Raw genomic sequence first — 23,377 nt, forward strand, 5'->3', positions numbered from 1 at the left:
GCACCCACTCAGAGCGCTGCTTTGAATGGGGGCAAACAGACCACGCCTCCTTCGAATTCCTGCATTGCTTCTCATGCCCTCCTCCCAGGTTGCACGCTAAAAGCCCAGGTATTCAGTGTGGCTATGCAATGCCGCAGGAACATGCCCCTTTCCAAACCAGGTGGAAAATATGACTTGGCGCAACTTCTCTTTTCACTCGAGAGGAAATGAACCCGAAGTCAGGCTCTGGGCGCCGCTCTACCAGACTTGAGCCTCTATGATTTAGGGAGGGCGGGTCTGGCGCATGCGCCTTGAGAACGAACGGAGTATGATGGCTTGTGGTGTGGTTGGGTTCTACTCTGGCCATAAGGGCGACTAAGAAATTGTGCTGCAAGAGCGTGGGAAGACAGCCAAGGAGAAAACTACTGACGCTTCCCCCAGGATGTGGAATTTGGTTGCAGTCTCCAAGCCTAGCCCAGGTAAGGGAAGAGAAGGGAAAGGAAGGTGTGTGCAGTCTAGCTCACAGGATCTTTGAAATTGGTAGGGAGATCTTTTTATTTATATATTCACGCTATTTATAGTCTGTTTTTCTCACAGTCAAGGTGGATTGCACACTGTGAGTGAGTCAGTACAATCAAAAGAATGGGGCAACCCATAACCAGTGCATCAGGATTTTAGAAGTCCTGAACCAGAAAGAACTGAAATGGAGCGTATTAATACATTAAGTGGTACAGAAACTACATGGTAGGATTCTGCTTATTGTATGCAGCCATATAGATCATAGTCTCAAACATTTATCTAAGCTAGTTTGTGCACCTTTTTGTATAGTGCAACCCCTGTGCAGAAACACAAAAGAGAAGGTGTAGCAGTAGGAGAGATAAGTTTTGGACACATGTATATATGTTTACTGAACAATACTGTAAAATGTAGAACATACGTTCATGAATGAGGCCAAGCCAGGGATGACTGATCTGCCACTTTCACATATAGGTCTAGGTAAGCTTGCTATTCCCCTGGCAGAGGTGGGGATCTGTCCGCTGCCCCCAGCTTCTGTTGCCTACCACTGCTACAAGCAGCAGTACCCTGTTTCCCCGAATATAAGACATCCCCGGAAAATAAGACGTAGTAGAGGTTTTGCTGAAGTGTGAAATATAAGGCATCCCCCAAAAGTAAGACGTAGCAAAGTTTTTGTTTGGAAGCATTCCTGACGAACAGAACACAGAAAAATAAGACATCCCCTGAAAATAAGACATAGCGCATCTTTGGGAGCAAAAATTAATATAAGACACTGTCTTATATTCGGGGAAACACGGTAGGAGAAAAATGTTGTAAAATCAGCAACAGTATCTCTGCTGTTGTGTCACTTCTGTAAAAAAAATCCAGACCTGACATAGAGTAGCCCTAGGAATCACTGGGAACCTCTATAGTTTTGCCATGCAATTTCCTGTGGCTGCTGGAGCTTACCAACAGTACTTCTGGGCTTTGTCCATAAGTGACGTAGCGGTGTATAGAAAAATCATGCCTGGTCTACCCTGCCTTCCCCCACTTGTCTTGCTGGTTGCCAGGCATGACAGATGTAGGAGAGGACTCTTTTGTATACAGAAAGAAGTGTCTAGTTGAGAAAAGCAGTGGTCCTCCCCCTTCACCTGTCGTAGCTGGTGTTTCCAATGCTTTTCACCCCTAGTACCAGAATTGGGTTTGGGGTAGTGCTTCAAGCCACAGAATACACAGAGGCGAAGAGGATTTGGGCTCCTGTTTATATGAAAAAAAAATATCCTTCCAGCTCACTCTTCTTTTATGTGAGTGAGGCTAACATGTCTGGGGGCTTGTGATTTCATTTGATTAGCAGCCTGGCTGCTGTAATTTTTCTTCTCAGGTTTAGTAACTTTTTTCTTTTTGAACAACCCAGGGGAACCACATCATCTTTTAATCGGCATTGAGTACGTTGTTGGACGCAAGAACTGTGCCATTTTAATACAAGATGATTCATCAATCAGCCGAAGCCATGCAGTCCTTTCTGTTACTCATCCTCCAGTTAACCTTGTAAGTAGCAAATTTACAGTAGTGTTAATTACAGCCATTGTACAACTTTATAAGTCAAGTCACAGACTTTAGTAAAAGGATGCCCCTCTATAAGAGCAACCAAGTTCCTTTAAGGGGTTTAATAGTAAGAGTATAGATTAGGTTCAGATGCCCAATAGCTGTGAAACTCATTGAGTCAGTACATTCTCTCAGTGTTGACCTACCTCACAAATAGGGAAGACAGAATCATACATGGAGGAAGGGCAGGGCAAAAATGTGTAGATAATCTTGATATGATGTAGAGCAAACTTTCCTAGTAAATGTGCATGTTCTTTTGAGCTAGTTTTCAGAAAAGCCTAAAATGTAGATTATAAATGACAAATATAAGTACTATGAAACTGAAATAAGTAAAATAATAAAAATTATTTTTTAAAAAGACACTGGACTAACAAGATTTGCTTTAAATAATATAGCAAAAACAAAAAGCATTTTGCTGCAGTGTCTGCACTTGTTAATGCAATTAAAATGCTGCATTGGATATAGAAGCAATTCTGAAAATTGTACAAGAAAAGTAAGCTTTCAACAATGTTTTTTGCTGGCAACTTACTTCCAGTCAGCAGTGAGGGGGAATTTTTACCACCACCAACCCAGTGTTTTTCCCAATGGTTCACTAGCCCGTGGATGCATGATTTCAGGGGTGCCAAGCAGGGTGCAGTTTCTGGAAAGAAGCTGTCTTTTACTGTGCTGTACTTGCACAAGACTGACTCAACTCCACAGTGTATATTTCTTTCATTTGAAAATAAAAGGTTATGTGGCTAATATAATATGTTTGAAATCACTATTGTCTTCAGCATAACTCCGTCTCCTGTTTTTCTTGGTATATAAGAAGTGATTTTTTAAAATATAAATTAAATTTTTAACAAATGTTTATTTTCAGAGTCAATCATCTACATTTCCTGTGTTAACACTAAAAGACACCTCTAAGTACGGTACCTTTGTTAATGGAGAAAAACTACCAAATGGCAGTTCCAAAACATTGCAGTCTGGGGACAGAATCACTTTTGGTGTCTTTGAAAGCAAATATAGGTAAGATTAATTTACATTGATTTTAAAAATAATGTTCAAAAAGGGCCTGGGTAGAGGCTAGTCCCATCATTGAGGGTCAGGGAACTGCCAGTAAATTCACCCCTGCAGAACGCAGAAACCTGATTGGGACATATGGGGTAAGACGGTCATAATGGTATGAGGGCTCCAGGCCGCAGAGGTCCTTAAAGGTCAACACTTTGAAGATGATCCGAAATTCCACCAGGAGCCAGTGCAGGCAGCGCAACATGGGGGAGATGTGATCTCTAATAGAGCCACCCACAAGAAGATCAGCCGCCACATTCTGGACCAGCTTCAGATTCTGGATCAGCCATAAGGGAAGGCCTGTGTAGAGCGAATTTCAATAATCTAACCTGGAGGTGACCGTTGCAATGGATCACTGTGGCCAGGTCAGCCTGGGAGAGGTAGGGGGTCAGCAACTGGGCCTGGCAAAGATGGAAGAAGGCAACCTGGGTGACAACCTGGTATTCTTGGTGCCATTCTAAACTCACTGTGTCTGAAAAGATTGTCTTGTTGATTATTACTGTCCTTTGCAGAGTAGAATACGAGGCCTTGGTTGTGTGCTCTTCTTGCCTAGAACTCTCACAGAAAAGTGTTTTAAATCAAAATATTCTGCAACTGGGAGGCCACGTAGTGAATGAGTGGAAAGAAGAATGTACTCATCTTGTCATGGTCTCAGTCAAATTTACTGTGAAGGTAATGTGTATTTGTGTGCTTTGTGTGTAAGTATCATACAGACGTTACCAAGAAAGAAGGCAACTCACTTAAAATTGCAGAGCCTTTGAATTGGGTCTTACAGCAAAATACTTTGTAGACACATTTGTCATTTTTCTCTCTTTTGATTCATGTACTTGCATGTTTGACCACAGAGAGGCTTCCTGGCAGCAGACAGTGCCATGTAAGGATATTGTTACACTCTGGGAGACATCAGAAAAAAAGATGCTTTAAACAGTAAAAATCATATGTTACTAGTATATGGTGGTGAGGCTGTGTGTGAGAGACAGTTCTGTAGTACAGATATTTTCTGTTAATGCACAGTATTTAGGTTTTTGAGGTTTAATAGAAAGACAATCAGTGAACAGTTAAGATTGAGAGGACTTGGGCTGTTGGATTTTGGCCTTAAAGAAAATGTAAATAATGTAGTGGGAAGGTGGAATGTTGGATTTATGAGGTCACTACAGAAATGGAAGAGAAATGTAGGACATGGAAGGAAGGTGTAGGAGACATGTGGCGTGAGAAGTGGTCTGGAGTTGAGAGGCATTTGTGGGGATCATAGCAGTTGCAATAACATAAGTGTACCCATTGTGATGGTCTTCTATATTAAAAAAAATATTTTTAAAAAATGTTTCCTACAAACTACAAAGATGGTGGACCTGCCACTCTGCAGATTAGAATGAAAAAGTTACTATTTAGATAATGTCAACCTTTGTTCCCTGAATTATGGTTGATAAGTCATGTTGTGACACTTGATAGGTATAAGATCAAAGCAGAAAAAGTGAACGATACATCCAGATTAAAGAAAAAACAATCAAAAGAAGAAAACTAAATTACTCTCCATACTTCTTCCATCTTATGTATAACAACTTCATAGCAATTCGAGCAATAATTAATCCAAATTCTGGCAAAGACTAAGCCTGTTTACTTTTATATCAGCTTTTCATATTATTTTACCCATCTTTATAGTGTCTACCCATCTCTTTCATCTCATTTATGCAATGCCATACTTGAGTAACTAACCCACAAATATGCTAACAGATGGTCTGCTATATTAAAGCAGGGTTCACTGTAAGATTATTGAAGGAAGCAATCATACTGTAAGACTAGTGTCCACAGATGATGATGTAAACTGGATACCCTGTTATTTGACATTACTTTTTGGGTCTAGAAACCAGCTTCCAAAATTTAGAATCTAGACTCATTTTTCAGCCTTCAGAGTTTCATATTTAATGATATATTTTCTCCCTATTGCTGCCATAAAACCTTATCATAACTTCATAATTTTATCAAAGCTATTTGGTAAAAGTGTTGTATTACAAATATAGGGACAACGCTGTCTCCACCCCCCAAAAAAATATAGGGACAACACTGTCTCCACTCCAAAAACAAAAAACAAAACTCTAGCCCAACTTTCCTTCCATTTCTGATCATTCCGTTATTTCTTTAAAAACACTGTTTAATTGAATGTTGAAGACTGCACAGAAAGCAGCTGATTAAGAAAATTATAAATACAAGCCTTGCACTTCTTCTGAGAGATGCTGCTGAAATTATTAGGTACCTCAATGAAATTTCTAGGCACCATTGCAACCTGGCACCTGGGATTTGTCCACCCCTGGAATACTCTCATTTAGTGGATGGATGTCAAAGAATGACTGGGAATTAAGAGAGGCCGTTTCCGCACGGGCGTTTAATGGCAGCCTGGGGACGGCAAAAACGCCGTCCCCAGGCCGCCATTCGCACAGGCAGAGAAGCTGCTTACGCCAGCCACCTTTACGCCCTTCAAGCTCCCTTCCGGCCAAGCCTTGCCGTTTCCACGAATGCGCGCTTGGAAGCGCACTTGTTGTGGAAACGCCGGCTGGAAGCTGCTGCCGTGCGGAAACAGCCAGAGTGAAATAATATCAGACACTACTGCATTTGTATTATTGTAAACTAGGTTGATATTTTTCTGCTTTATTTTTAGACGATATGTGCATTGATTTGTGGTCGACCAATTACAAAGCCTGAATATTTTGCTGAATTAATCAAGGCTATTCGGGCCAAACAACAATTACCTAAGCCTGAAAGGTAATAGCAATGTTAGTGCTCATTCCACATTTTACATGGTTTGATAACTACAGTGTAGGCTATTGTTCTATGATGTAACTTGTGTATTAAAACTTCACCAGCTTAGACATAGCTATCGTACTCAAGTCATTTATCAGCTTTCTCTTCAGGCACTTACCATTTTAAATTTTTCCAGAAGCACATTTTAACCAATAAAACAACATTCCCCCTTCTCTCTTCCAATGAAAATCATCAGTCAGGGAAGCCAGCAGCCTTGGGTCTGAACCCCAAAGCTGTATTGAAATGAGACTAGATAAACTCCTACCATCCGGAGATTGGATACTAGCCATTTCCCCTGTTTGTGGGGATTCAAGGAAAACTACCTCAAGCAAGATTCTGACTCTTGCATCTTTGTGAGCTATTGGGATAGAGCTCTTCCTTGGTTCAGAATTAATTATATTCAGCATATGTGAGTACCATTGAGCTGTGGTTACATATGCTGTTAGGAAGCCGCTAATATTCTCAGATGTTACAAATCCACCTAACAGTCATAGGATTCAAACCAAATTTTATCAACAAGAATAACAACCAGATCTTCATGGACAATGTACTCCACCCAAACTCAGGTTTTGCATTCACCAATACTGCTGCTGCAGGGAATGCTAATGTGAATCACTTTCCACCTGCAATACTATACTATCAACCACACCTAAACACTTACTGAGTGGTTCCTCACCTGGGGACATGAAAATTTATACCCCACTAAAACATTCCCTTCTCACTGGACACAGTGTGTAACAGACTTCCCTCTGTGATGCACCTCTGAAGATGCCAGCCACAGTTGCAGGCGAAATGTTAGGAACGAGATCCACCAGACCACGGCCACACAGCCTGGAAAACCCACCACAACCAATCAGATCTTAAGATTTTATGGTGGAAACATAGTCAAACAAAGAGCTGTAATGTATTGTCGAGGGCTACACGCATTCCAGTAAACCCACAACAACCAAAGAGCTGTAAATCCAAACTCTGGATGTTGAATACAATGTGAAGTATGATATCCAAACTGGGATAAGCTTGTGAGAAGTGGGGAGAATTCACCTGTTTGCCCTATGCTTTTCAATTATCAGCATATATGTAGGATTGGCCACAGAACCAGTACTTTTCTTATTACTATTTTCTAAGTTTTTCTTTTAAGAAATATAGGTATTAACTCTCATTAACGTGACAATAAAATATTAGTTATGTTTTCACAATGATTTATTCTGTTCACAGTTTTTATCCTCCACTTGATGAACCAACTATTAAGAATGAAAAAGTAGATCTTGCTGCATGTCCTGAAAGAAGAACAATATTTAGAGGGAAAAAAATTGTGTTTCTGTCTGCTAAGCAGGTAACTAGCTTTGCCTTTACTGCACCTCTCTTTACAGAAACATTTTAAATCACTATGTTCAGTGCAGTTCTGCAGAAGAAGAAGAAATTCGATGTCTTGTAGGGCTGTTGCATGGATAAAGCAACTGTATTCTAAGGAGAGCATGGCCCTGTATTCTGCAGATTTCTAGATGGTGTTAATCTTTGGCAATGTGGAAACTCCCATGGTCCTTCATTATACTACATTCCTTTCTCTCTGTTGGTAAAGGAGGACAAATCACAGGTTTCCTCTGTGATGACAGTTCACTGTGATAGGAAAAAAATCAGAAATAACCAATTGCTGTATTGTCGAAGAATTTCCTGGCCGGAATCACTTGGGTGCTGTGTGGTTTCCGGGCTGTATGGTGGTGTTCTAGCAGCATTCTCTCCTGACATTTCGCCTGCATCTGTGGCTGGCTGATCCTCTGAAGATGCCAGCCACAGATGCTGGTGAAACATCAGGAGAGAATGCTGGTCGCTTCTGTTTCCATCTGGCTTGGAAGGCTCCCTGTACTCTAATAATTGCTCTTGTGGTGTCCTCTCTTTGTAATGTTATGCTTGTTGAAATCATTTCTTTCACTCTTAAAATTCTGGGGGGGGAAATGTGTGTTTTAAAGAAATGACATCTCTTCTGTCTTTTGTCTTTGATTTTAGCATGCAAAACTGAGTCCAGCTGTCACATTTGGTGGAGGGGAAGCGAAACTGATGACGGAGGGAGCAGAAGATGCTGCTGCTGCTTTAGTGACACCTCACGTTTGTGTTATTGACGTAGGATCCACGGGTTCTCAAGCATCAGCTTCTGACTTGGGGAGGAAATGGAATGATACTGTCACAACAGTCTTGGAAAGGTGCGGCATATTTCACCTCTGTAAGACCACTCATGTTTTAGAAATTGTGGTCCATTTTATGTCGACGTAATTTTGGGGAGGGTAGGTGAGGAATTCAATTGTCATTCCTGAAAATGTTTCTCATAACACACATAGTGGTAAGAATCATGTCCTTATATTCCTTGGACACTCTCTGTGTTTCTGTGCATGTTGCATGGAAATATAAATGCTTGTGTGATTGACAGTGCAATCCTATGCAGAGTTACTCCTCTAAAGTCATTGAAATGAACATACATAGACTGTAGCAACTCTCCCTAGGATTGTACTGCTAGACTGTAATTTTAAGCATGCTTGCTTGGGAATAAATCCTAGTGACTTCTCTGGAAATCACTGCCAGTTGAAAATGTATTTCGTAATGGTGTGAAAAAGAATTAGGTATTTATTTAAATTTTATAAGCTAGGAGTGTACTGTTTTTGAATTGAAATAATTACAATAGATCATGTGCATAGGCAAATTTCTAGCGTAGTGTCACTTTAGCTTAATAAGATTTCAGGGGGATTATGCCGAGTTGAGCAATTCCGGGGTTTAGCAGCTTTGGTTTAAATTTTGTATATGGATAGATAGGACTGTTTGGCTTAAAAGCTTTTATAAAATGGTAGAACAGCATAACTTCAGAACTTGAACTTTCCTTCACTGCAACAACATTGTGCCTCGCTTTTCTACTATTTTTCTCTTGGCACATTAATAGCAATTTGTTTTTCTTCCATGTGTTGTCTGATTTTTTGACTATTGTCTGGAAACTGCTCAAGTTAATGGAATTAAATGTCAGATTGGGAATGTCAGTTGACTCATGCTGGTAGTACAAACCCACACATACTTGTGCTTGTACAAGTTCATATTTTTCAAGCCCTCCATGTGACCTTGCATGCTCTGGTGGGCTTCCCAATTTTCAGTAACAGGGCTTGGGTGGAGAGGGAGGGCAAGGTCAGCTTTGGTAGGTAAAGGAAATCTGAGAAGATCCAGAATGTGGCACACTGACCTTTGCATTCCAGTGAAATGATGTTGCCTTTTGTTTGGTGGTTTTTCTGTTGCTTCTTTGGAATCTTTCTGTTTCTTTTAATAGAAAAAAGTATAGGACAATTTCAGAGGCAGAAATTGGTTTAGCAGTTATCTTTGCATCCACAGAACGATACTGCAATCCTCAAGCTTCTCCTAACTCAGGTACATTTTAAACTTATGTGGCATATTTTTAAAAAATCCTTATTTCTTTTACTATTCATCTGATAGGCTTCTAGGCAGCATATGAGATAGAGCTGCTATCTTATGGTATGGTACAAATTCATATTAGTGGCATGGTTTTATCTTTTGTGGGCAATTTCAAGTACTTAACAGTTCTACCCGAAGCAACATTAACCTTTCTAAGTACTGATCTAAGATCTTAGAATAATGTAAGTCTGCTTAGGATGGCACTCTTGGTCTTCTGATTCATTTCCTGTTTTCCCCTGGCATGTTTTTTTGTTCTGTTCGTTTTCGTCCTGATAATAAAGGGGGTGTGATGTGGCTCACATTGAAGTTGAAACAGAAAAGCTCCCATTCTAATTTCACTTCTGTCATGAATTTGAGGTTCACAATATGTAGGCAGTAAGTGTGTAACACTGAGCAGGTTTTATGGGTTGCTGTAAGGGTTGCTATAGTAATGTATTTAAAGACTTCAGTTAATGGCTGGTGCCAGGTTCTGTGGCAGCCCTCTTGTTGCTGCACTTACCAAGGTGTGTCAGAATTGTGGGGAACTGGAAGGGAGGGAGTCCAGAAAATTGCGATCTGCAGGTGGAGATCCTCACACCTGCTGAATTGCTGGCTGAGATCAAAATCTAAGTATTGAAACCCACTTTATACATGATAAATATAATTAATGCTGTGGATTGAGGCTAATTTGCAGTCTTGATTTGGCGGGAGAACACAAACACTAGTTTGCTTCAGAAGTGACAACAAACCGTGGCTAGTGCTGAAATGGACTTAATGACTCTGATGGGGGGAAGAGTGGGGATGCTGTTGTTGTTGATGATGATCCCATTCCTGTTTGCAAGAAGATGATGATGATCCCATTCCTGTTTGCAAGAAGATTAAGAAAAGATCCTTCCCATTTACCCATTTCCATTCATAAATCTTTGTAACCATGTAGTCAATATATTACATATTTAATTTCACGGTTTAATAACAGTCATCAAAGAAATTACATGGAGCAGCAAATGCAGTGGTTACTTTGGAACCTTGTCTATAGTACAAGATGTGGAAGGAATGAATGGAAGCCGGAGGCTGAATACTACATACCTTCCATTCATTTCTTGTACTATAAACAAGGTTCTAAAGTAACCACCTCATTTGCTTCTCTGTGTAATAGCAGTCATAACAGAATTTTTTTTTCAAAAATTTGTCTGAAGCAGTATGCTTCAATAGGTTTTAATGCACTAATAGAGTAAGTTTTGTAAGCTCCATCAAAATTGCACTCCAAAATCAACTAATGAAATTTATTGTATAAATAAATTATGAATGGCTTCCTGTTACACGATTAACATGAGCATTTTATCTTTTGCCTTGCAAATTGATGATAAAACCATACTCATGCCACTGAAGTTTGACCATCTTTTCTTCCATGTGTTTTATTTTGCAGGAGAAAAACCTGCTGCTTCATCATCAGATTCTATGCAGCCAAGTATTTCTCTGAGGGCATTGGTAGAGGAGACAGTAATGCCTACCTGCACAGGTGATGCCACAGAGTATGTAACGGATGCAGAGCTGGTGGACACGTGGTATGGTATAAAAGAGGCTTCCTCTTTGTAGTTTATCTAGAAATAAGTTTGCATGACAAGGTCACAGACTACCAGGTCTTTACATGTCATGAGGAAATTCTCAAGAGCTTGGGCTGGTTAGACTATTCACGTCCTTCTGCAGTTACTAAATCTCACTTATTAGAACTGATTTTGATGAGTTAGTGTATTCACTATTTTATCTAAAATTTCAGTTTAAAACCACAGATTCTAACTTGTAGCTGCCAAAAAGCAAATGCCCAAGGCAGCTTGCAGAAAAGTTAAAATATAAAATAAAACCACTATGACAGCACAATTGATAACCACACAGAAACATTAATTTATACCATGATACAACAGCCAGCATTACTTTGATTATCTTTAGGTTGCAACCTGCTATTTTTAAATACACACAGGTCTCTGTGTGTAAAAAACAAATTGTTCATATGCAAGCTGGATTGTGGTCATGAATCAATCCCTTTTCAATTTAATTAATGCAAATTGGTCTTCTCATGCTGGTGTTAGCATTTTACAGGGGAAAAAGGCATGCCCAATTTGTCTTTTCTCTAATGTATCAAAAGTTTTATAATTTTTACACAAAGCTTTTACTCTGAATAGAAGGTTTACATGCTAATCACAACCCCAGTTTTTATCAAGTGGAGAGTAAAGGTTACAGTACATCCTCTTGTGTCTTTCTTTGTGGCCCCATTTTAGATTGTGGCTTGTTAGGAAAGCAATACTGTTCTTGGGTCCAATAAGCCAATTTTTTCATGCTGATCTTAACTTATTCAAACAGACAAACAAACCTTAGTTCTCCTGAGATGGATCTTGGCTCCAGTTATACCTGGAAGAAAGACTTATTAGAGGAAGAAGACTTCTAAAAGTTAGAGGGGCCCATGGTCCAAGGGGTTTTAGTTTGTTTAATCCCCTTGCTCCTGAATAGATGTAGTGGGGACCATGGACTTTCCTCAACTGCACATGAAATGTAATGTTTAGAGAGGGATACAGAGATGTATGTTTTCTGTTGCATCCGTTCATGGCCTTAGGCCCCAATCCTGTGTACATTTGGTAGTAAGACTCATTTGGACTAAATGGGATTTGCTTCTAGTAAATATATGCTGAAGAGGAATGTTTTGGGTTATATAGATCCAGTTATGTGAAATTCATGTGACTGCATCAAAACTGCTGAATTCATCTTTTTGATTCTATGAGATAAGTATTATGCTTAGAATTAATTAGCTCTTGCTTGGCATGCTTTGCTTAACACCAAACAAGAGCTACTAGGTGCCAACATTTTCTGGGAGCATGGCAAGACTGTGGGGCGGGCCATGACAAATGGGGTGGGAATGTTTATTTTATTTGCACCACTGAATGTACATTACAATTTAGTGGGTATGTGTAGTCCTGATACTGATTTTCTTTAGAATTTCTTGATCTGGTATTTTTGTGTATACAGCATGGAAATGTTTGGAAGTCATCAGGAAATTCCTGTGCAAGAACAGAAAGGCAAAAGGCACCCACTGGACAGAACTACTATCAAGGAGACTCCACTAGAAACCAGTACTGTAAATATGGGAGCGACAGCAGCCAAGATGAACAGGCAGCCTGGGGCTGATCGAAGCCATTTATCATTCTCGCCCTCTAAAGTTCCAGGCTATGGCAGAAACCAAGAAATCAGTTCACAGAAGCAATCCAATTCAATTACGAATTACTTCCAAACTGTCACTAAGAAGAGGTACATTTACTTTTCTTTGTGTAAACGTTACTTTGCCAGATTAGTGCTAATGTTTTTCCCTGATTTTGTTTAAATAGTGGAGACCCAAAACATTGAGTTGGACCCCACACTTCCAACCTTTCCAGCTTTCCTCTTCCCATTTCTGGCCCTAAAAAAAGTTTGTTCCCAAAGTTTCAAGAACCAGGTAGAATAACAACCATGTGGGTGGGAGGCGGAAAGGAGGAGAAATCACATGAGCAGAGCCGCATTTGTGCCTCGCATTTGTGCCTCCCACTCCCTTCCTACTGCAGCCTATTGCCCTGTGTGGCTGTTACTTCATGTGGGTCCCATGACTCCAAACATAACGTTTTCTGGGATCAGAAAGAACTGATTGGATGGGTGAACCCAGAAGATGAGGGATTATTTTGTGCACCTCACATAGCCCTTGCAGTTAGGGCTGTTCATTTCTGAATTGGGGGGAAAAAGCCATTTTGACTTCTTTCTGCCAAAAAAAGAAGAGGGACCATTTTAGTGGAGCTGAAAAGGCAAAGCCAGTAAAAAGCTTTTTTAAAAGAGCTGAGCTCGAATCTCGGGTCTACTACTGATGCTAGTGTTCAGTTGTTGTTGTTTTGCCTTTGCCAAAAACTTTGGGGTCCAATAAACCTGAATCTAAAAATCCCATAATTTTTTTTTGTTCACACCTATTTGCAATTCTTCAACTCAGTTTTGAACCCAGGGGGTAGGGCTGTAGCTCAGTGGGAGAGTATGCATAAATTTCCAGGTTCCACCTCCAGCTAATATGTCAGAGATGTGAAAAGAGCTCTGCCAGAGATCCTGGAGAGCCTCAATAAATCTGAATAGACAGTGCTGACTTTGGTGGATTGATGTTCTGATTCAGAATAAAGCAACTTCAGTTGTGTTTGCATTTTATAGATCTATTTCTGTACAGGGAAACTTTGAAAACTATCCTCAAGTGTTCAATTGCACCATAGGGGGGGGGGGGGAAATCCTCTCCAAAATTTATACTGTTGGTTCATGTTCACTTCCAAAGCTTTGTCCAAGTGCATATTTTATTTATAAGATCTACAAACACATTCGGATTAGGATCACATGTGGCTCCTTTCAAGGTTCCTCCAAGTTTTTTTTTTCATTTTGCATAGTGATGATTCATTTACAGACAATGAAGATGGTCTTGAGATGACTACACATTTAAATGCCTATTACAGGTGGACTTTCGTAGCATCACTAAACTTATACTTGATTGTGACCAGTGTGTGTCTGTTCATATTCATCTAAAATGCACTATTATTTGTAGATGTGCTGTAGTATGTGTGAGTTTTAACATCCTGTTTTCTGGTTAAGGGAAAGAAATGAGGAAGGAGAAACATCCGTATCCAAGTATGCAAAGATAGATGAGAAATCATCCCAAGCTTCCACTCATACTCCGCCTGTGAGGTCTCTGCTGCTGGGAAGCAAAACAGAAGGGCCTCAACAGGGGCAATGCACTTTGGATCAGAAAATGAACCAGTCGTCTGTAGACATGACTAGGAAGTCTGTGATGGAGAGCAGCAAATCCGAAGGAAAAAATCTAAATGAAAATATTCCTTCTGGAAAATCTACATCAAAAAAGAGAAAAGAATTGGATGATTTGGCAGTAGAAGATCTTGCTTCATTAGAAGTTGTTTTTGAGACCCAAGAGTTAAACTGGGAAGAAGGCCTGGGAGAAGGTGATGGAAGAAGTATGAAGAAAAAACAGAAATTAGAACCTGAAGGAAATGGTCTTCAAGAAGGAAGTTCTGTAAGGCAGGAGACTGTGAAGCTGTTGGTAAGGGCATTTTTCCCGTTGTCTGAGCAGAGCCGCATTTGTGCCTCGATTTGATTCTGCAGAGCTTTATATATGTGGTGCCATTTTCACTGGAGGAAAGCGCCACCGTCAGAACAAATCGAAGTGATCTAACCCTCTGTGTGTGTATATATATCGCACCCTGGTAATGTTAATGTGTTAGCATGAATGTGAAATAACGATTCAGAACTGATAGTAAGAGTGGAGGCAAGACTTGAATGTCTTTTCCTTTTGATGAAGCAATTACAGGCTATCTTATTGGCATCACCAGCAGATTTAAGAAGGCAGGAGAGTAAAAAACTGCTTTTCAGATCTTTAAACAAGAATTAGTTGGTCAAGTTAGTTTGCATTGAAAATTTTTCCTTCAGGTGTCTAGAGAGGAAGGGGACTCTGTAAGCTTCTTAGGATGTAGTAGTAGTAATAGTAGTAGCAGAGAAAAGCAGGGTATGTGTATGTATACAAAAATGTGACATCTACTTTTTGGTCCTGCCTTCCAAAAATGTGAAATCTACTTTTGGTCCTGCCTTCCTTCTGTTTTCACTTCAGTGCACACATGCACAATTCTAAGCATTCATTTCTCCCTGAAATCCTGAGAGGGGCACAGGATTTATGATTTATCATTCTGTACCAAACATTTTATTCGAATCCTCTTTTGCCTTGTTCCTTGAAATATTGCCCTTTTGTCTGATCACATTGCTGAATAAAGCCTAATATGCCTTTTACAAAGTATAACCATAATAAATTCATAACTATATTATCCAGAACAATACATTTTCATTCAAGTTGTTCATGAATGAAAGTCCCATTCTTTCTTTTATGTGTAAACTTCCAAGTACCTCACTTTGCAATACCTATACTAGGAGTGACACCCCTCCCCCTTCCTACAGTCTGGGAACTCCCATGTAGAGTGTGTGTTCCTTAAATAAAGAGGAAACAAGGAACATTTTGTAAGAGAGGGAAGAATGCTATCAGTTTTCAATCATATATGACCCTTCACTAGTGGTCTTAAATCTAATGTATCACTTTTTTGTATGACGAACAGCAAGGAAATGAACAGACCCTTCCAGCTTCAGTCCAGAAACAAGAGATTAAAAATGAATCAACACGCAGTGAGAAAAATGAATCACAAGTAAGGAATGTCTTCACACTGTCATTTTTAATATATATAATATTACAAAAGGTAATTTAGAAGGAAGTTTCCTTTTTTAAAGTTAAAATTAAAAGAAAAGGAGGGCAGAATGAATTTTTGACATCTTGCTTCATGTTTGGAAGGATTGTATCTAAATAATATTCCATTTAATATTCCATTTGCTGCTAGTCTTTACTTGTTTTCCCAACCTGCAATTTTGCTGCAAAAAAAATCAAATTTTAGCGCGTTTGAGAGCCCAAGCAAATCCATTTTCCTGTTCTTATTTGAAAGACTGATGTAGGAAATGTTAAGTAGACTTGATCACACAAATGAATGATTAGAGTGGTAGATGAATAAATTTAATTGTATTATTGTCAGCCAATAAGTCACAGCTGAGTTATGGTGACTCCATTGGATTTTCAGGACGCAAGAGACGTTCAGAGGTGGTTTGCCATCTCTGCATAATGACACTGGTATGCCTTGGTAGTCTCTCACCCAAATACTAACTGGGGCTGACCCTGCTTATCTTCTAAGATCTGGCTTGCCTGGGCATAAATGTAATATAGATGGAAACATTATTACAGTGATAGTTAACGTTTGAGTAATAGATAAGTACATTTATTGATAATTCAGTTCATGAAATGACTACCCAGAGATGCACATTTTAGTTTCATTTAGTAAAATAGGTTTTGCTCAGCAGCTCATGTGGCCGGTCTCTCTGAGAGCCGCTGATGGGGAAGTTGGTGTGATGCCCTTATCAGTGGGTATTGAGAGGAGGCAATGAAGACCATGGCTGGCAGCAGTGTACAGGCACATCGTTCCCTAGTGCCTGGCAGAACCTGGCACGGTCAGGTGTGCTCAGGTTCTGCTAACTGCTCAGTATTTGCATAGTGCTGCAGTCACAACACTGGTGGCTCTGTTGTTGCTTCATGTCTCCAAGTACACCATACCCTGTTCTCTCTTCTGTGGTGGGAGTTAGGATATCTGCTGAGACCCATGTGAAAGGTACCGTTGGGTTTCTTTGGATACAAAACATAATGAGTAAATGGTTCTATTTGCTGTGAAGAATAAAGGTAGGTTTATATAAGTAAAAGTAGTATAGAGTAACCTCAGCTAACTATTATCATTTTTTCCTTCTTCACTCCTCAAGAATCCTGATACATTTGCAAGTGATTTTAGCAATCTTCCTAGCAGGCTTTTGTTGTCTGAATTGAGATCACTGGTGGTTAGTCAGCCGAGGAGAGGTGTTGATTCCACTGCCAGAACAAATTATGGACATTTAAACAACTTCAAAAAATTTAAAAAGGTTGGTATGCTTTTTAAAAATCTGTTCCAAAGGAGCGCTTTTCAGAGTATATGGAAAGATCTACACATGTTTGTTTTTTCCTCATTTGATGGCTCTTAGCTTTTTCATTTACATCTGTAGATGTACTGACATTCTTACATGCTTAGAACAGATTGTTCCAGTTTTGAGCAGGCAGATTGCTGAGACTAACTTTCATAAACTGGATGCCAGCTCCTTCAGAAGCCTTTTAAATTTCTAGTATCTTTCCCAACTTCTCAAAATATTGAAAATAGATGTAATGGTCAAAAGTGAATCACTGTATCAGAATACAGAATACCATTGTGTTAAACATATTTTAAATTGTATTTTAATATACTGCCCTACAGAGGGCACTTTCACACATGCAAAGTAATGCACTTTCAATGCACTTTGCAGCTGGATTTTACTGTGTAAAATAGCAAAATCCACTTGCAGATATTTGTGAAAGTGGATTGAAAGTGCCCAGATTTAAGCAATTAAAGTTCTTTAACCAATTTTCCTTTCAGTCTAAAAATGTCCCACTTCACTTCAGAACTAAATATAGAATTAAATTATCTACATGAAACCAAAATTTGGAATGTTCTGCTCAGATGAAGCATCCTTGTGAATTGAGTTGCATTTAATAGAATCTCAAAATTAGCAAAATTTCATGTGTTTAAGTCAAAACCCAGTCAAATTATTACAGGCTGGCTCAAGTTCTTTTGAAATCCACACAGTATTCAGTGCCCCCTGTTAAATGCCTGTGCTTGTTTGGAAAGTCTCTCTCTCTATATATATATTTAATCAGATTTTCCTGTTAAGTAAAATGCAAAGATTGTTTAATCTTGTTTGCTTCTTTGCAGATGAATTTAACAATATGTCTTAAGTATTATTCTGATGCAAAGTTGAAATAACCTTTGTGAATTTTTTGTCTAGTACCTTGGAGATTGGTACTCTGACTGAATCTTTGAACTCAAATAATATATATTTTGCTTTTGGTAGGTCCCTTATCCTGGAGCAGGACAGTTTCCTCACATTATTGGGGGATCAGATCTGGTGGCTCATAATGCTAAAAAGAATTCTGAGATAGAAGAATGGTTGAAGCAAGAAATGGAGGTAAGGCACACAAGCATGCTTTCTAATGAAGTATTAAAATCAGAGATTTCATTTTAATCTTCAAAACATTTAGAAGATAAGAAGAGTTTAGATTTATATCCCCCTTTCTCTCCTGTAAGGAGATTGAAAGGGGTTTACAATCTCCTTCTCGCCCCCCCCCCCCCACAACACCCTGTGAGGTAAGTGGGGCTGAGAGAGCTCTGAGGTACTGTGCCTAGCCCAAGGGCACCCAGCTGGCATGTGTTGGAGTGCACAAGCTAATCTGGTTTACCAGATAATCCTCCACATCTCAAGTGACAGAGCCGGGAATCAAACCTTGTTAGAGTGCGCCTGCTCTTAACCACTATACCATGCTGGCTGCAGTTCATTTTCAAATGCCACTTTACTGTGTAACTCTGTTGAAAATTCTCTGGGAAAGTTTGGAAAAACAAACAATATGAAAATCAACGTGTTTCTACCCATTGAATGGTCTCTAGTGGAGACATGTTGTTATTTAGTGTGCTTCAGGTGTGCCTCTGTGCTGTTCCTTGCAGTGGCCTGCCTTTTTCTTTCATTACGCAGCAGGCCTGTGGATGCAGTTCATTTGGCCATGAGATTAGGGCAGTGTTTTGAGCAGTATGTTTAAAGTAAATGTACGGAGCCATCTGTTTAAAGTTGGCAAAGAGATTTTCATCCTTGGCACAGATTCTAAAAGGACCGTTCTTTTTTCTAGGAACAAAGTCGGCATGCGAGAGAAGAATCACTTGCTGATGATCTCTTCAGGTGAGTGGCCTATCCTCAGGAACTGTCTCACATCTCCATATGGCACTGAAGCAGTGTCCTCACTATTCTTTTGAGAGTTTTGTTCTGGTTCCATGTAACAAGTCTGGTCTTCCCTTCCACTCAGACAGCTTTAAATCCACCAGTAGCTGGCTGGCTCCTCAAATTATCCCAAAATCAAACGTAAGGGATTAGGATAGAGATCGGCAAAACTTTTATCCAAATGCTACTCCTGCACACTTCTACCTGAAAAGGGCAAACAAAAAGGTGTGTGGGAGGGTTATACTTGACCTAGTTATTGTGATCAAGCTGAGCTCCAGTATTGCTGCCAACTGTACAGGGCAGAGAGTTGGCCTTGTGTGCCTGGCAAAATGATCTGGGTATGCTGCTGTTGGTCATTTCATTCCAGAGGTAATGTAACCCAGTCATAGAACAAGGAGATCTTTTTGCTCCTTTGCTACTTCTGTCAAGAAAAATCCCTGGTTTGTATATCTTTGGATTGCATTTTGAAGTCACATGGCAAGATACAAGCCAATTCCAGCCTTTTTGAACTTTGATTTTGAAGAGTTTCCAGGTACCAATTTGGGTCTGGGCTTTCTGAGTGAGGTAAAGTAAAGTAGCTTGTGTTCTCCCATCATTTTTTCCTGAGTTAATACGTGCAGTAAACAATACTGCAGAATGTAATGAAATGACGCGTCTTCCTTACAATGTGAGAATTTCTGTGTTTTAAACATATTTGTCAGCAAGTTTGCCAAAAGAGCACCTTTGCTTAATAGAACTTTGTGATTCTGACAGTTTCGCTGCTGCTTGGGATTGCTTCCAAATATCCAGTGTTTTTCCATTGTTTCTGAAGCTAATTCTTGCATAGACCCCCCCCCCTCCCCCCCCCGGCTGCTGGCAAGGCAGCTAACTGCTGTGCCAAGCCATCTTTAAATTATTGGTATTGTTGTGTCTTGTCTGTAAGCAGATTTGGACATTCTTGTGAGACTGAAGATACAAATCAATCCCATAAAAACACTAGTTTTCAGTGCTGAGCAAGGGGCTCTCAGAGTCATGGAAAACAGCCTAAGCGCAAGGAAAATTCAGTGTATACACCATAAAGCTTGAAATACCATCTTCTTTAGTTTTTTTCCCACCCTGTGCCTTGTAGGGCAACTGATACCTGACTTAAACGTGACATTGGTGAGGCAGAACAGCCCAGTTTAAAGACAGAGCTTTGCCAATAGAACATTTAAACCAGAACTAAGCTAGTATAATATCAGAATTGCCCCTTTCCTATTCATTGTGTTTGTTTGTGGTTACAGTTCGTATGTTGTAGGGAAAACATCATTCTACCGTTCGATAACAATGTACGTGAAAGAAAAAGGGCTTAAAATTGGAATGCCGTATATACTCGTGTATGAGCTGACCCGTCCATAAGCCGAGGCACCTAATTTTACTACCAAAACCTGGGAAAACTTATTGATTCATATATAAGCCGAGGGTGGGAAGCTGGGATAAAGTTTGAGAAAGCCCAGCCAGCCGGCAGGCAGAGGGAGCTCCTTATTTGGGCAGTGACATCAGGGGGAGTCACTGGCCAAATAAGGAGCTCCCTCTGCCTCCCGGCTGGGTTTGTGGAAGCCCAGCCAGCCGGGGTGACTCGGGGTTCCCCCTTCACCCTCCGAGGAGGGCAGCAACAAGCAGCTTGTTCAGCCGCAGGGAGGTCGTCCTGGGTCACGCCCCCAGCCTTGGCAGAGGCCTGAAGAGTCAGCTGGTAAGCGGTGACTCGTGTATAAGCAGAGGGCATTTTTCAGCCTTAAAACAGGGCTGAAAAACTCGGCTTATACGCGAGTATATACGGTATGATTCTTTTCTGCCCTTCAGGGAGATGGTGGGAAAGGAATAGCAATCTGACATTAAAGCATAAGTGTTTCTTTCTTGAAATTGTTCTAATGGTAAACAGTTAAACTGAGGGAAGCCAAAAGAACTGTTTGTAGAAAATGCTTCTAACTAGACAATGTCCTTAGTAATAGTCAACACATACTTCAGCAGTGTAGAGTGATTGTTTGCTTGTCATTCTTTTTCAGTAGAAAAGCTGGTCAGAATAGGGACCAAGTTCAGTAGTTATTAAAATCTCTTTGGTACATGTTTAGATGAATGTATGAATTTAGAATGCTGTACTTTCAAGCATGATGTCACTACTTGCATAGCTTAAACCAAATGCATTCTTTTCTTTCGAGTCCAATTTGTATTGAACTTGCTGGGCTTTACAGGCCATTTTCCTTTAGGTTTCCAAATCATGCATTTATTTTTTCTTTGCTGACCTTCCAGGTATAATCCCCACACAAAAAGAAGATAGCTATGTCTTGGTTTGGATCTGCTGCACAGAATAAACTTTATTAGCCTACTTGTTGACTTTACATTGTAGCATCAAAAGGGTTCACTTCGTATTGCTCATGCGTCTGAGAACCTGCAAAGAACAGGCATGTGATTGTAAACTCTTTAACAGCAAGGTACAGCTTAACGTATTTAAAATTCATGTTACAATTTAGGAGCATTATTTTGGATGCAAGTGTGGTTTTATAAAAGGAAACTAGCAAGAAGAATTTCTTTTTAAAAGGGCAGTTTTAGATGTTTTGGTTTTACTTGCACAATACTGAAATAACGACTACATTTTATAAAAGGATTGAATGTGGCTCTCCAGGTGTTTGTTTTCTACATTTCAGACAATTTTTGCTTCTTTATTAAATTATCTCAGGATGCAAATTAGTGGGGAATCTTTGTACTTTGCTAGCCTCAAATCTTTTTCATTAGCACTAAAATTATGAGAACCCAAAATGCTGACTGGAACATCAGCTATGAGATGTATTAATTCTGAAATAGAGCTCTACTTTGGGGTGTTCTGCAGGATTTCTGACTTGAGAAAGTGCCATGTATACATTAGATTCAGATCTGTCATTCTGTTTTAAAAGCAGGTACTTTGCCTCTCGTATACCCTCCCTCCCCCCCCCTTTGGTTTTAAGCTCAGAATAACAGTTTGAGACTCCTAGGCACAAACTCCAAAAATGTATCACTGCATCCGTGAAGAATGATAACCTCCAGCAGCTGCAGAATCTTTATATTACGGGTTGTAGATAGAAAATAGGCTGCTGATAATTCTGTGCAAACACAACTGTATAACGAAGTATGAAAAAGAAGAGAGTTAGGTGCGTCTCAGTTTGCAAACTGATGGGGAAGTCAGCCCCTGCACTGGTGAAAGAGTCTGGTTTCTTTATAGATGTTTCCAACCACAGCCGGAATCAAATGTCCTCCTTTCACTTTTGTTGTTTCCTGTTACATGGTTAAAGACAGCAAGGTCAGTTTTTAAATTGACAGCAAGGTTATGTATGATCTCTGATATATGTAGCTGAAGTCTGCATATGTAGAATTATTTGAAAGGAGCCCATAGAGTTCTGCTGGGGGGTGGGGGGTGATCTTCAGGCTTCCCAGACTTGGGCTCATTGGTCTGCAAGCACGCGTGAGGAGAAAAGAGGGACACGTGTCAGGAGAAGAGTGACATCACTGGTTTCAAATCGAGGGCTGGGTCAAGCTGAGCACCAGGAAGCATACTATAGTGAGGAACAAGTCGAGGGTCAGATCCATGGGGGAATCCTTTCAACTCTTGAATGCCCCAATTGTGCTGTCCTGTTGCTGCTTTAGAGTGTGTGTAAAAAGGGGCTGGATATGCAGTGCCTTTTTCTCTACTCATGCTTATTTACAGCAGGTCTTTTGAAATGGCAGCAAAAAATTGTGGCTTTATAGGCTGATGGAACTGTGGAACCACTGATGTAGACTATTTACCTGTCTTGAATAAGATGCCCTAAAGTAACACATTTATTTTCCAGCATCTCATAGGGGCAAAATGTCATAACCTAATGACAAAAATAAATTACTGCTTTCATTTCAATAAGTAAAAAACTCAAGTTCCAGCTGTTGTTGCTACCAAGGTATCTTGAAATATGCAAACAATATTAACAAAAACTCTGTGCGATTCTACTTGATGTGCTGTTGTTTGGCTGCTTTGCCCTCTCAGGCCTACTCCACCCCTTCAGTCCTAATTCCTATCCGTCAAACAATAGTTTTTCACAATCAAATATCACATTGAGTACCATTTCACAAAATAAGCTGTTTTATTTATTTGCATAATTTCAAAATCAGCTTCCCAATTTTTCAGCATCTTTGAATTGTATAATGTTCCTTCAGACACTGAATTCAGTGAATTTGGTGGTAATATCACCAATCAAAATTTAGAAAGGCTACATGTTTAAGTTTCTAGTCCACTCCATGAGGTTTTAACCAGATTAAAATCTGTTAACATCCTGGCCAGCAGCAAAAAAACCCCAGGCTTCCTACTGGATTCGTCAGTCTTTTCAGATGCTCTATGGGATACGATACAGCCCTCTGCAGAAAACGCCCACTGCAAACATCCTGCACATCTGAATAAATGTTAAGATCCTGATAGTAAAACATTTATTTGTATACAGCTTCAAATAAACACTGCTGATAAACCTACCAATGCATTTGAATTGTGTGAGTTATGCAATCAGTTTGTGGAAATTAGTTAATTTAGTATGCCCTGACATCT

General features: G+C 39.8%; 1 protein-coding gene across 2 annotated transcripts; it reads left to right on the forward strand.

Moving 5' to 3' along the window:
* Positions 1 to 85: 85 nt before the first annotated feature.
* NBN (nibrin) lies at positions 86 to 23,304 on the forward strand. Of its 2 annotated transcripts, XM_048507555.1 has the most exons (16): positions 88 to 458; positions 1,889 to 2,022; positions 2,939 to 3,087; positions 3,642 to 3,801; positions 5,783 to 5,886; positions 7,141 to 7,258; positions 7,930 to 8,123; positions 9,227 to 9,324; positions 10,775 to 10,913; positions 12,367 to 12,645; positions 13,987 to 14,449; positions 15,510 to 15,596; positions 16,747 to 16,902; positions 17,902 to 18,015; positions 18,728 to 18,777; positions 21,085 to 23,304. In XM_048507555.1, exons 1-16 carry the CDS (start codon positions 422 to 424, stop codon positions 21,110 to 21,112), a joined length of 2,310 nt encoding a protein of 769 aa, XP_048363512.1. In that variant the 5' UTR covers positions 88 to 421; the 3' UTR covers positions 21,113 to 23,304. The 2 variants fall into 2 exon arrangements, with proteins under 2 accessions (XP_048363513.1, XP_048363512.1); XM_048507556.1 differs by lacking the exon at positions 15,510 to 15,596 and having other exon boundaries at positions 86 to 458.
* The last annotated feature ends 73 nt before the right edge of the window (positions 23,305 to 23,377 follow it).

The sequence above is a fragment of the Sphaerodactylus townsendi genome, linkage group LG09 (genome assembly GCF_021028975.2).
Source record: "Sphaerodactylus townsendi isolate TG3544 linkage group LG09, MPM_Stown_v2.3, whole genome shotgun sequence".
Classification (NCBI taxonomy): Eukaryota; Metazoa; Chordata; class Lepidosauria; order Squamata; family Sphaerodactylidae; genus Sphaerodactylus; species Sphaerodactylus townsendi.

Coding starts and splice junctions, on each gene's coding strand:
- NBN (XM_048507555.1), top strand. CDS start 422: ATGTGGAATTTGGTTGCAGTCTCCAAGCCTAGCCCAG. Junction 3,088..3,641: donor GTCTTTGAAAGCAAATATAG/GTAAGATTAATT, acceptor TGTCCTTTGCAG/AGTAGAATACGAGGCCTTGG. Junction 18,016..18,727: donor GGTTGAAGCAAGAAATGGAG/GTAAGGCACACA, acceptor TCTTTTTTCTAG/GAACAAAGTCGGCATGCGAG.